Source organism: Syngnathus typhle, linkage group LG5 (assembly GCF_033458585.1).
Source record: "Syngnathus typhle isolate RoL2023-S1 ecotype Sweden linkage group LG5, RoL_Styp_1.0, whole genome shotgun sequence".
NCBI lineage: Eukaryota > Metazoa > Chordata > Actinopteri > Syngnathiformes > Syngnathidae > Syngnathus > Syngnathus typhle.
The window spans coordinates 11,062,046-11,076,390 of NC_083742.1; the positions used below are offsets into that span (position 1 = coordinate 11,062,046).

Genomic DNA, 14,345 nt, shown 5'->3' on the forward strand with positions numbered 1-14,345 from the left:
TCAATTGTCACCATCATTTACATGCACATCTCTACTCATACTGACATAAATCTCAGAAAATATAATATAATAATTATTAGAATATAGTATATGGACATAACCATTGTCCTCATTAAGCAATGTTAAGCTGTAGTGAGCCACTTAATGTGGAGAGGAAGATGATTATTTCCGGTCTATAAAATCCTAAATACGGGTGCCATCATTTTCAATGTCAGCATATGGGGAAAATGTGCATGTAGAATAGCAGCAAGGCATTATAGAAAATTGAGTCATTTATCTCATTCTAATCAGGTTACAACAAATAACTTCTTTGCCATCACTGACATTATCATCATTGGTTTCAACCATTACCAAGGATCCCAATGTGAGTCAGTGCATAACCACTTTCCTTCTTAAGTAATCCTGCAACAAAAACTATATAAAAATTATTAACTTTAATCGCTGGTGGGATGTCAGGACCAGCAAGGCCTTCCCTGACCTAAACACTTTCAGAAGCAACGGTATGAGATATGAGATGGTATTAATTCAGTCCCCCAATGTATATTTGCTTAACTTCATGTGTATTTTGACGTTGGATTCTTCCCCCCTGTCCAATCAGATTGCGGCATCCATGCGCATCCTATAAATCAATCTACTGTAATCTAGGGTTCGCAATCAAATTCGAATTTATCCTCATAGGGCGTGAAAACTGTTCCTCAATGACGTGGGCATTTTCTGAATGGTTGGCCAGAGCAGAACTTGTTACAGCTATTTTACGTTTTGGCATGTTATTAGAGTACTGATTCTGAATATTTATTTATTTATTTATTTATTTATTTATTTATTTATTTATTTATTTATTTATTTATTTATTTATTTATTTATTTATTTATTTATTTATTTATTTATTTATTTATTTATTTATTTATTTATTTATTTATTTATTTATTTATTTATTTATGAATTAAGTCAAAGTAAAAATCATCACTTGTATTGCTTTTTACAAGTTTCGACTAATGAATAGATTGTATATTCGACTTTAGTCAAAATGTATCGGTACAGATTGCGTGTTTTTCAGTCGGGAAGCGCTAGGACCTGGCAGACCACTTTGGGGCGCACCAAGTGAGTGTGGCAAACGGCTGAAAAGAAGTCCGAGATTAGGATTTGACACTTGAGCAATCAACACCGGCTCCCTTCCAACTCTCTCAACTTTCTTCGTTGACATTTCTGCAGAGGACAGGGAAGGGGGAAAAAGTGAAAAGAGACGAGGCAACTTGCAAAAAGTTTTGGAAAACTCTCCTCTGCCCCGGTGCACTCGTTCATGCAGATGTCAGTGTGACTTTGAGTGGCGAGTCGTGATTTTCATCATCAACCGCTGGATTAAGTTCGGGAAAGGACTACTTTCATCTGCACACAGAGATGGGAGACTCAAAGTGAGTAGAAAGCAATAGTTTGCATTTTCCGTTGGATTTAAAATCACCCCCCAAAGGAAAAAAAATTGGAGCAAAAGGAACGGAGCGCCGCGCCATGACATAACGGAACACTAATAACGGGACCAGTGTTTTAATGATTTAAAAACAATACTGCAGCTTGTGTGTTGTACAGAAAACTGTCCCCACGTTTGCCATATTGGGATCGAGAATAACTTTCCTGTCGACCCTAGTCTGGAGGCTTCATGCCGGAGATATGGGTTGACCTGAGGCTGAGCTGAGATCCAGGCTAAGGACAATGAGCGCGCCCGGCTTTGGCATCCCTGTGCTGCCGGGTCGTTTAGTGGTACTGATGCTGCTGCTCCTGCTGTCCGCCCCCGGGCCGCGGCCGTCCCGGGCGTGCCGCGGGCTGCTCGGCTGCAGCTGCTCGGAGGAGCGCTCCAAGACGCACGGAGCCCAACCCCTTGGAAAAAGGGTCAGCTGCGGCAAGGAGGACCTGTCCGAACCACCCGATGCCAACCTACTGCCCAACAGAACCGTCACTTTGTGAGTTAAAAACCTGCATCACAACACAATTTAAATTAAAACAATACTGTTCAGACTTAGTTAAAGTGGGGTGCAAAACTGGGTACACTATAGGTTTTTTTTTGGACGAATTTGCACGTCATCAACAGAACATGCATTTTCTTTAGTTTTAATGTATTTGATTTTTGACAACATCCCAATTAAAGAAATTGATCATCATTCACCAAGCTATCCACCATTCCATCATTATTAATTTCTAGTTGAGAAACCAGTACACTCAACGTTAAAGAACTAACACCCCAATACCTACGTTTGCACCTATATCTACATGTCTTTGTGACTTAGTCTTACCATTTAGCAGTTGATGAATTGATTGACTGATGCCTGACACCATCAGAGACAGATAAGTTTTACTTTAGCGTCTTGTTGCTGCTTTTTGAGGTAATGCACTTATCTTTTGCACACCTCATAGGGACCAAAATTTGTGGGGGTATTTGGAAGACAGTATATTGCATTAGAAGACTTTCAGTATCACAAAACACAAAAAAATCATACTACGTGTGATGATGACCACATTTAATTTACACCTTCTCTGGCATGCGACTACATTGAGTCAACCAAAACAATAACCAAGTTGTCATGACTTCCTCTTTGTCAAACTGAGAATTAATTACCTTCCCAAAGGAAGAGTTTTTTTTTTTTTTAATACAATTCTTATACCTACTATTCCGCATGTGGCCTTCATACGTGACTGTGACCCATTGAACCGAATTTGTAATGCGGATTTGCTACAATTATAATACATGATGATCCAAAGTGGGCATCTTGAACTACTTTGGGCTTAATTTAAGCCAACTGTGCGCAAGGCATCATCAACATCATAACATCACACCATCACGTGACCCTACCTCTTTGACACAAGCCTGTCGCTTTAAATGGTCCTCCCCTTCATTAGAATAAACACATTTCACTCTGACTGCTTCCATTAAATATGGCTCCCAATTACCTTGTGCCGAGAAAAGAAACGCGTAGCCTGCGAGAGCGGCGTGACATCATGATAATTTAGCTCCAGTTTTGTCGGATATGTTCATACTGGGATGCACTCGTTTGTGTGGTCTATTTGGACTTAAATTGAAAGAACGGCGAGCTGTGCCAAAACATACAATCTTAGGTGACGAATGGCCTCATAATCTATCGGTGACACATATTTGGGCGGTGTTGGTGTACACGCCATAGAAATTAGTTGTAACGCTTTCTTCACAGCTGCTCTCGGACTTTATTCGTTCCCACAGTGTGTGTAGAGTCGATGCACAGTCAGGGCTCCAGTGAAGTGAACGCATGAGGTAAAGTAAGTGGATTTGTGCCCCGGGAGAGCTCAAGTCAGCCAGTGGTCCATTTATAGAGCCGTATGTTTCTGGCTTAATAAAATCGGGATTATACATCTGGTAAACACATTGCTGCAAACAGGAGGGAGAAAAATAGCAGTGGTTGAGGTGATTGAAGATCATTTCCAAGGCCACACCTACTCATTATGGTTGGCTTGTTTGGTAAAAATACCAAAGCGGTGGACAAAAAGCCATTTATTAGAAGATTTGATAGACGTCTCTTATATGGACACGGCACGTTACCTATGCTATGCTCTCATACACACTCGTGAAATGTTCTCGTGTATACTGTTGAAATGCTTTCATACACTTCTGATATTTTTCTGCTCAGTAGTGCGTATGAGAGCATTTCAGTAGTGTGGATGAGGTAAAAAAGGCAATCCTGAAAAGTGCTGCAAATTCAGTCAGTTTGTGTGGTGGCCATGCTCCGATGAGCTTTCATGACATTTGGTCCAGATGTGGAATGTGAGATGCTGCGACCATATTGGTGTTATTCATCAACATTCTTGGATCTGCTCGGAGTAATGTGGCGAGTATTCCAGGTGTGGTGGGTCGCTCTCTCCCCGCATCGGTCCTCGTCTCTCCTGGGGATCTCCTTCGAGCCGAGAAGGCGCTGGGCCGGAGGACTCGGCAGGTCCGAAGGCTTCCGGGGCCAGCTTCTACGTGTAACGCGCAACAGCTGGCCCCTGCGAACATTCCAGCCGAGGCCCCTCACCCTCCTGGGAAATCCCAATGTGGATTTGTTTATCAAAACGATTTGTTGGCTGTTTATTTTCCTTGCCAGCTGTAAAAAGGAGCAACCGGTCACCGCAGTATTTTCACCTCCTTCTTTTGGCTTCACCTTGTCTCTGCCATTTTAAGTAGATGAACATGTTAAAATACATCCTCCCTTCTTCCCATAAACTCTTATCAGTGCTTCAATGATGCATTACACAAGTGACAGCCATGCGCTCCAATCATCTGCCGCACTTTCTCTCTCTTTCTTTATCTGCAGCTCGCCGATTCGCTCCCTTTCCCACCCCTTTATCACAGGCTCATCCACATGCAGTAACTCTTAACCTAAATATTTAGGCGTCTTGGTAGGAAACTGCCATGTCCAAACTCCTTCCAGATGTGAGCCTGTGCAGGCTTGTGTTTAGGCCTAATTATGCACGGCTGCAGAAAAGCTGCTTCTCTGGGGGAGGAGGAGAGACGGAGTTAGATAAGCCGAGTGAAAAGTGTATTTGCTCAGGACAGACTGAGGACAAATGATGGACGGTGCACATGCAAGCAAGAAGTGGAGAAAGTGCAACATGAGGTGGAGAAAAAGAGTGAGAGCAGAGGAGCAAGGGGAGAAGTTTGGCTGGGGGTTCAGAGGGATGTGCCTCTGGAGACTCCAAATCCCTGCAGCCCCTGACAAACAGCGAGAAAGAGGGCTCCTCAGTCTAGCATATCTTTTCTCCAGGACTTTGTTGTTATTAGAATTTATGCTTGAAAGAGGGGGTGAAAGAAAGAAATTCAAGATGGACACACAATGTATGCATTCTGAAATGAAACACACATCAGTTCCTTTTACAGTTGAGCCTCAAAAGTAAACACCATCTGAACTTGTTCCTCTTAATCCTAACAAAGTAGTTAATTGTATAACCTATCTCATATATGCAGTATGTACATATATAGTATATATATATATATATATATATATATATATATATATATATATATATATATATATATATATATATATATATATATATATATATATATATATATATATATATATGCATGCAGGAAGAGTGTGGTGTGCCTCAAACCCTAATATGGAGTACAGGAAGTCACCTTGCGCCTTATTGCGCGTGCTTGTCGTCCTTCTGTCATCATCGTTCCGACTGTTGGTGTCGGCCCGGTGGGTGTTGACCCAAATTAGAGGACAGGCATGCTGTGAGGTCAACATGGTCGTCCTTGGTTGATGCCCCCTCACCCAGAACAGCTGCAGTGTAAGGGCGCTGTTAAGCACAAGAGTGGCAATGTTGTTGGCTCTCTAGTGAGACACTGAGAGTCCCTGTTGCACATGTCCTCTTGTCGTGCAGACTAGAATTGCAGCTCTTGGTCACTTCTGTCTCGGCTCAAGGGGCTGTTTCTGCTACTTCCTGCCTTTTGCTACAATAAATCAACAATCGTCTCACTCTCGATTCAGCACAAAGAATACAGTAGCATTTCCAAAAACACTTTTTAGAAAGATGTGTCTTCAAACTACGTCACTGTTCAGTATAGTTGAATTTAACTTAAAGATCAAAATGGCATTCATAACTATTTCCATATTATAAAACCCAGAATAACTCAACAGGTGGTTTAGCAATGTTTTAGCATTCTTGGCATTCACACAAGTGTCAAGGTTTTTAATGGTAAAGCTTCAAAAACCACAAAATGTGGAGAAGGAGAATTATTTGATGTGAAAGTAAAAACTAAATGCAGCTGACTGTCTGACTCATAGTACATTCTGTTCTTCTTTTGTTATTTTTGGACAAAATATAAAGCCGTATTGTACTGAGCAACCACAGAGGTGCATGTGCCATTAAGCGATATGTTCCTTATTTGGGTCTCTTGCCAATCACATGTTCTCCTTTTTGAATTATTTGTATTCTCTGTTTTGGCAAATAACACAAAGGGGGCGAGAGGATTTGGTTATGTGCAATTGGATCTCTTCGCAATAAAAAGAAGACACCGCTGACTCTCTAGTGTACGTTTGGTTCCTCTTATTGTTGGACTATGTATAAAAAAAACATGCAAAATTGTCAAATGAAAAACACATCACATACAGAGAAAATATCCTGAGAACTGGCATGAAGACAGCAGAACTCGGAATTTTCGCCTGACTTTAGAAACAATATTTGAACTAACCTTAGATGTTCCTCTTCCACTATTGCACGCTTTTCTATTAGCGTTGCCACGCATCCAACATCCATGTGCGTGTTATTGCTTACATCTGTTGGCTTCTGTTCACTCAAAGCCAACTCACCTGACGGAATGTTTGATCGGCTACATTGGTATCAATTTGAACCCTTTGGTTGTCGTTTTTTCTTATGAGGCCCGTTGTTAAACTCCAGCTTGCGGCCAAACACGGAGCTCGCAGATGTGTCAGAGCGCGCGAGCGTGTGTCCAGACGGGGAGTACGAGCACGTCAATGAGATGTCTCGAGCAGTCGTCTTATCAGCGGGGAGGATCCCAATAGCGGGAGGAGCGGCGCGGGCTGAGGCATTCCTGCAGCGCTGCAGTTTATTTATGTGGGGGGAAAAGGTGTTGAGAGGAGGGGGCACGCCTCCGCACATGTGAGCTGGGGCAGCGGTCAGCAATAAATCAAAAAAGCAAACAAAGGCCTGACATTGGATACTCGGAGCTTACGGCCTATTAGAGCACCTGCCAATGCCACACAAGGGTGGGATTTTATAATACCCCTGTAGGTCAAGGTAATGTGACCCCTCCACCCCTCCCCTCATTGATGCACACCTACTGTGCTGGGCCATATCTTCATTACTCAGCCATACATGTTGATTAAAACGCCGCAATGTTTCCAAGCCTTGGCAAGGACACAAAGATGTGTTGTAGTCGTCTCAAGTGGCTCGGTGTTGTTTTAGTTTTTCCTTTCGCCCCAGGCTCTTCTTATCTTACTCCAAATATGCCTGACTTTGACGTTTCCTTGCCAGTGCTAACTTCCCTCTCCCTGTGTTTGACCACAGCGGCCCCCGAATTTCCCGTTCTGGCTCTGCAAACACATGGATACAGACGAACGGACATAATGGCGGTCTATATTGGGAATGCCTGCGGCTATATTGTGTGTGCGTCTATGTGTGTGTGTGTGTGATATGCATGACAATGGTGCATTCATCTGCTGTTATAATAACATCGGTCTGCGTGCTTCCTTTTTACAATTTGATTAAACACAATCCTGTTCGTTCACATCATCCTTCAAATAATACATAATTGCAGGTAAAACAATCGCATTTAGTGCTTTCATTTGAGTAAAGTCTTTGGACACCACAGTATCTAACTCTCCAACAACCTTTGGAAGAAATAATGGCGAACATACAAATGATTTATTTTCGGAAACTAACAAAGAGCTATTGTAAAGGGATTTAATGTGCAGTGAGATCACCGCGTTTCTTTCAACGAGGTCGGCTACATTTTGCACATTGAGAGCAGGGTGCGAGCCAACGGCCACGTTAATTACAACGGCAGAGTTTCAAAGAGACGAAGGAAAAATAAATATCGCTCTCTGGATCATCCAATTAAAAAGAAGTCACTGGAAAATGAAAACATACATTGTTTAGGTAACTCCTTAATCATAAATAGCTACATTTCAGTTTATGGAAGTATCTGATTGCATGAAAATCAACATTGCAATCTCCGGTCTCTCATTCCAAAAGTTGTAGAACCACACAAACACCTCTCACCATAATTCTTTCTGCAGCATGGTGGTCAAGAGGTTTGCATTGTACAGTGTGACTGTTCCCATGCATGCATATTTTTCTTAGGACTTCCTCCCACTGACCAAAATCATGAGTGTGTTGTTAAAAGTGGCTGGAGCCCTTTTCATAGTAAGATCATCGACGCCAGCCCTCATTGAAATTCACTTGTAGATTTTTGGGGTAAGATATATAACCTTTTCAATGTTTTGTCTTATTTTCTGGATTGTACTGTGTAATTCCATTATATTCAATACATCCATCCATTTTCTACAGCACCTGGGGTCGTGCCAATTCCAACTGACTTTGGCTGTGCCAGCCAAGGCACCTTTATTGTTAAATATAAGAACATTTTCTTAGTTGTACTCAAACACAATGAAAGTAAATGGCGTTACATTATTGAATTTCAAACTACACTATTAAGCGATATAATCAATAGTCCCCATTAAAAAAGAATGGCTCAATCAGTGACTCAATCAGTCAAAGTGATGAAGTTGTGTTTTGGTTTTTGCTGTCTTGTTGTGCTAATCACAAAATCTAAAAACAATACCCCAGGCACAATGTGGTCACAAATGCTTCATAGAGAAAGTGGGATAAATTGTTTCGCTCTTTTGTACACGCAACATTTCCCAGCAGCGGGCTTTGCTCACGAGCAGAACACAGAGGCTGCTTATGAGACCAAACAATGAGACAATGTGTGACCAGGCGTCCGCACCGCATTCCACTCGCGGGTTCAAGATGCTAAATTCACCAAATTGCCTCATTAGAGATGTAAAAACACTTAACACCGTGGCTAAGATGACTATTGCGTTCGTGAGAGCCAGTCATAAACATTCCGCTTTGGTTTGTCTCTGACTTTTTATCATGTAGCGGAATTTCAACTGTTAATATTCATGGCAGCTATTTTTTCAGGCAGGCCTCTCGACTTGGCCATCTTTGGTAAAACTCCTCATGCACACGTTGTCTAATACGACTAATGCCAAGTAGGAGACCTTCCCTCGTGTGTTTGTGTGCGTGTATGTGTGTGCGTGTGTATTCATGGCCTCGGTTTGCCTGAACACACACAAACACACACACTTATGTGGCAAGGGCGTGCGTGGCCGCAGCTCTCAAAATAGCCGTTCGGTCCTCCCCACCTTAATTAGAGACGTTTCTAAAACCCTGGCTTTAATTTTAGACCAGTAGCATTTGGACCACTCGTGAACACACACACATACACTCTCGGAGTTAAAATTGCACACTTTCCACATTTCTACATCTGATAGGGTCACACATGAATGTAAATCTGCAGACCACAAACCACACAGCCTCGCTGCCTATAGCGCCGTCTGCTAAATTGAGCACAATCCAGCGTGCTTTATAATAGCGGGATGCACATAGCAAATGCGGGCGTGCACTCCTTATAGTGAATCTCAAGGTTACACTAGTGAAGTCAAGCAAAGTGAACTATAACAACAAAAAGGGAAATTAAAAACCTTTATCCACATCTCAGAGCTTTCTGAAAATCGAATGGCTTCTAGAGCAAACTATTTGTGCAACTTTTGTAAACAACTCAAAGTATGACATTTGATGTTGTAGTTTTGTTTGTTTGTCTTTACTTTTTTGCAGCTGCTCCACCTTGGTTGAGTTTTTTTGTTTCTTGCGCCACTGTCTTCCATTTAGTTTGCTTTTGAAGTTATGTAGTCGTTTTTTCCACTTCAGGATGCGAGTTAATAATCTCTTCCACCCCTCAATGCGGTCTCTCAGAGTTCTGACTCACTCCATCATCGTCGACCAAGACAAAAAATATTTTGCGTGCAATTACATGGATGCTCCTTCCCATGACAAGTATTAAACGAACCTCGCAGTCAGGCAGTGTTCTCTGGTGGTGGCTCAGGGACAATGATGACAAATCTTGACATGCATTTGCTTCTAAAGTGCCTGTTGTGCTCAAGGGCATTTAGTCTCTTTTTTGCATTGAGCACAGTGACCCTCAGATGATGAACTCAGGATTGAAGGGGGCTATCGGCATCATAGGCTCAGGTTGTATTTTGACAACGAAAAGGTTAAGCAATTTGGACGTACTCAAACGCTGAATAGTGCGGCATGGTCTGGAGGCCTCTTCAAAAGTACTTATTGCATCAACGATGACACAGCCACTTTACAGTCTGGGAGATCCCTGCTTGTGCTCCCTCTCAGTCCATTCTGCAAGAGTCCATTAGAGAGATGAGGATTCAATTGAAATGTTTTTTTCAGCCCTGCAAACAATTATTGTAAACATCATCAACTGGGATGATAAAAATCCTATTTACTTTGAGATTAGCATAGCCATTGGCAGGAAAAGCAACAACATTGTACCGGCTTGGCACAAACATGCTGGTGTGATATTTATATACAGTTTTTTTCTCCTTTAACTCACACACAGTTTCCCAAAATGACAATTTACTAGGCCAAAACTATAATCACCAAAAAGCCACATAGTGTCTGGCCAAACCTCAGACATCAGAAGCTAAATTAAACATGTTATCTTGCATCTAAATTCAACAGCAAATTTTTTTTTTTTTTGTCTTTGAGTTGCATAAAGACGCACACGCATTAGTGACAACACCAAAAGAAACACATAAATTGGAATGTCTTCATCTCGCCATTTAGCTATGCATGAATCAAATATTGTGAAGATTCCATACCAGATGCAATATTCTTATTGGAACCTCTTGTGGCACTGAGGTCTTCATACCTCTGCGATATCACTTGTACATCATTTGCATATAAAACATAGAAATAAAAACATAGAAATCTACACTTGACACATCTTCACATCATGTGCTCATCCTTAAACATTAAATATATATTTACATGTTTTATTATTAATTTGTTTTTACATTTGTATTTTACAAGGGTCTTGAGTAATATAAAACGTTGCCTTTAATGAATGCATCGTGGTCATTTGGGCCAAGAATTAATCGTTCATTGTAAATGGGTGCTGGGCCCAAAAGGGGCCATGTATTGAAGCTAATATGATGATTGAAAATAATTTTCTAAACTTGATTGTGAAGCTTCAAACCACATCACATAAATATTTATTAAAATGTTTTATTTCTGTGGTTCTGCACCGATTTGTGTTTTTGCTAAGAAATGTTGCATTTTCTAAGGGTAAAAAAAAAATCCCAAAAGTATTTCAATGACCGCTAGTCACCATATCCAATGTTCCATTAAATGTACTTCAACTTCACTGCACAAAAAAAATGGCAGCCCGTTTCTATCCTATCCAGCCCAATACATAATCTGCTGGTTCAAAATATTGAACCCAACCTTGGGTCAAAGTAACCCAATGTGTCCAAAAGTCACAGTTACCCAGTAAGTGGATTAGCAAACAACTACATTTTTGTGTGTGTTAAAAAAAACAGGATTAGCAAACAACTACATTTTTGTGTGTGTTAAAAAAAACAAGACTTGGACCAACATCCTAAAATTTATAACGTTTCGCCTTAAAGGTTCAACTCTACCTCATAACTCAGAGCAGCTTCAAAATAAACACTGTCATGATTAACTCTAGCAAAATGGATCTCAGTAATGATTTTTCTGTGAACCCATCTTTGTTTTGGCAGCCCTGTATTGTTGATCTGCCATGTCTGTCCTCATTACTCCGAGTGCAAAGTACGTGATGTACATCCATTTATAAAGCTAAGTATCTTTTTGATCCACAGTCCACTTGAACTAAGACGAGAGGAGAAGAAAAGCAGTAAAAACATGGCGAGCGCTCCGTAGACTCGTCCGAGCCATAACATACACAAATCAAAGTACTACTCACGCGATGCAGGCCTGTAACGCTTTCACCAGACCTGAATCACCTCTTTGGAAACTTATTTTATTTACGAGAACGCAAGCACGACTGGGACACAGGTTGTTGTGCATCATGGAGTCAGTATGGTGATTAAAACAAGTTGAATTCAGCCACGAGACTCTCATGGAAAAATCACTCTCATTATCTGGCTCCCATTGGTCTCTGAATTCAGGCTGCTTTTACAGCTCTTTCAAGGGTTTCGCTCTTTCACCTCGCGTGTGGTCCTCCAGTGTAAAGACCAAATCTGGAGTTAAATGGTGTTTACATAGTGGTCCACTGGCTTGTTTTGACACTCTTTATTGGACTGAAGCTGCGCCGCTTTGTCTATGCTGAAATAACTCTTGGGGTGCAATGGTTAAGTATCATTATCTTTATCACCATGTCTCATTTTATGATTGGAGTTTCATACGTTTGTAGCTTATTAGGGCTGGGACGGATCTGACTTTGGGCCAGAAGCGAGGACTGGTTACTGCCAACTCACGGCAGAGCACAAATGAACAAATAACCATTTACTCTCACCTTCACACCTATGGACAATTTGTAGTCTTCATATAACCTGGCATGTTTACTAAATGTGGGAAGAGGCTGGGGGGAAAAAAAACTCATTAGCGCAGTGAGAATATCCAAACAAACAGGATGGCCCGAGCGGAAATTTGAACCCAGAAGCCCACAAGCCAATTATACTGCAATTGAATTCTTTGGCAATTTAACAACTTCATTCTCATTGAGTGCTTCAGCTGCAGATCACAAAGTACAGTGCAGCATGTGTAAATATTTAAAGGCCACACAGGCCTATTGGAGTACACACTAATGCGTCTCATTCAGGTCCTAAAACAAATAGCAAACCAGGATGGAACATTTCCTGTATATGTATTGGATTATAAATACTAAAAAGATGGAGAACTCTGTCACCAAACCTGTAGTGGCAGCAGGGAGGTGATCATCTTGTGTTTGGCTTTTCGACCTTCTGGTTGCGGTTTGGACTTCTGCACTAGGCTGTGATCTGGAAAGCTTCTGCTTCTGCCGCCGCTGCCGCTGCTGCTGCTGCTGCTGCTGTGCACCACACTTCACAACTCCAGCATACATGCAATGACCCGCAACCAAAAGCAGCTGTGGAAAAAAAATGAAAGGCAGTTGCAGTGCACACTACTGACAGGTATACACACATACAGGGGCATGCAGCGTTGACCACATGTGGAAATGAACCATGCAACAGAATAACTTGGTCTCTAAGGACCTGGCTTTGAGACACCAACATATTCACTGACGTACAGAACAGCCAACCCTTAAATAAACAATAATGTCTTGTTGTTTTTGAAATGTAAAGCACAAAGCAAACTGTAAACAAATGCTTGAAACGATTCAAGCGGCATATTTTTTTCTTTTTTACGTTGTAGCTGCCCAACTCTTTTTGGGAAGTAGTAATTCTTAGTAGCCTAACTCTTTTTGGGAAGTAGCAATTCTTAGTATTCTAAGTACGAGAGATTCATATTTTTAAAGAAGAACTCAACCCCCAAATTTTCTTTGTAATAATATGTTTTGTACGGCTCAGCTAGTCGAAACACAATGTTCTGATCAATGTTTCGTTTGTGGAATATAAATGGAACAGGGAAAATCCACCTGTTTTTGTTTATCTCATTGCCTGATAATTCTAATGTCATTTTCGGTCGACAGCATGTGGCACAATGGCCGCCCCCGTAGATGGATAAAAGCGGGTGAAAAATTGCTGCTTGACTCATATTGTCCAAATGCAATATTCATCAAAATGCAGTGTTTAGACTCGTTGATCATATTATTGTGAAGTATTTTGGGCTGGACTTCCTCTTCCTCACTCATACTTGGTTTGATATGCAAGACAATTTATATTGGACTTTGATGGAAAGTAATGTATAAATAGTATGTATTTTCTCTAATATACACCATTTCAAGTTGACCAAGTTTTATTTAAATTGTACAACAAGGATTTGGAAATTTCTATTGGTGGAGTCACAGAATTTAAACATGAAAAACTAGCCTCAGTGGCTTATGCATTGCTTGTAAATGGGTTAGGAGAGGTCATTGAATGCGACTCTCAAGACTGACATGAAGCCTCACTCTTCACATGGATGACATCGACTCAATTAGCATCCAGGGCCTCAATATTTAAGTGAATCAAAGATGTTAAATATGGTCTGGACTGAGTTAGGGCGTCTCTCCGCCATGTGTCGTGCAGCTAATTCGATTAATGTACTCCATCTGCTAGTCTCTCACAAAGCCTCAGTTGACGCACCACATGGGGTTAGATCTTTTGAGGACATTTCGTCCATAGCTGTGTTTACCTTGTTTGGCCTCGTGTGTGTCAGCGGCCACCTGCCCGCCTCGTTCATACTGCTCCGATCCGTCTGCCCAATGGCCGTCCGGGAAGTGCTCTCTCTCCTAGGCCTGACCCTGGAAGTCGGCTTCTGAATAAACAGCTAATTGGCTGGGTTTCCTGTTTAGCCTAATGGGAGCGCAGACTATTTCTGTCTGTTTACAGAGGTCGGCCGCTCTCTTTCTCAGAGTAGCTCTCTCTTTATTGTTTTTAAGAGAACAATGTCCTCAATGTCGCTAAACATCATGCACATGCGAGGGTGCAAAGTCTGGAAGTGCTAAAAAAAACAATTCTGGAAATCTGCGACTTTTTTTGACTGCAGAGAGTTTTACATAACTCACTTTTTGTGGTCCTTGCTTATTTGTGAATGTCAGCTATAAAGAAGATTTAATAGTCTTTGCTGGACTCAAA

At 41.4% G+C, this 14,345-nt stretch overlaps 1 protein-coding gene and 1 long non-coding RNA gene across 3 annotated transcripts in view; one reads left to right on the forward strand and one right to left on the reverse strand.

Annotated features, from left to right (window-relative positions):
- Positions 1-1,104: 1,104 nt before the first annotated feature.
- adgra2 (adhesion G protein-coupled receptor A2) overlaps positions 1,105-14,345 on the forward strand; it is a 34,347-nt gene continuing 21,106 nt past the window's right edge. Inside the window, exon 1 of the mRNA XM_061278900.1 lies at positions 1,105-1,955. Within this exon, the coding sequence (XP_061134884.1) occupies positions 1,708-1,955 (248 nt within the window). The 5' untranslated portion in view covers positions 1,105-1,707. The remainder of the gene's footprint in view (positions 1,956-14,345) is intronic.
- On the reverse strand, positions 7,371-14,084 carry LOC133154810 (uncharacterized). Of its 2 annotated transcripts, XR_009714541.1 has the most exons (4): positions 13,903-14,084; positions 12,502-12,694; positions 12,104-12,169; positions 7,371-9,945 (listed from the first exon to the last, which is right to left on the reverse strand). It is a non-coding gene; the product is annotated as an uncharacterized LOC133154810 (long non-coding RNA). The 2 variants fall into 2 exon arrangements; XR_009714542.1 differs by lacking the exon at positions 12,104-12,169 and having other exon boundaries at positions 13,903-14,079.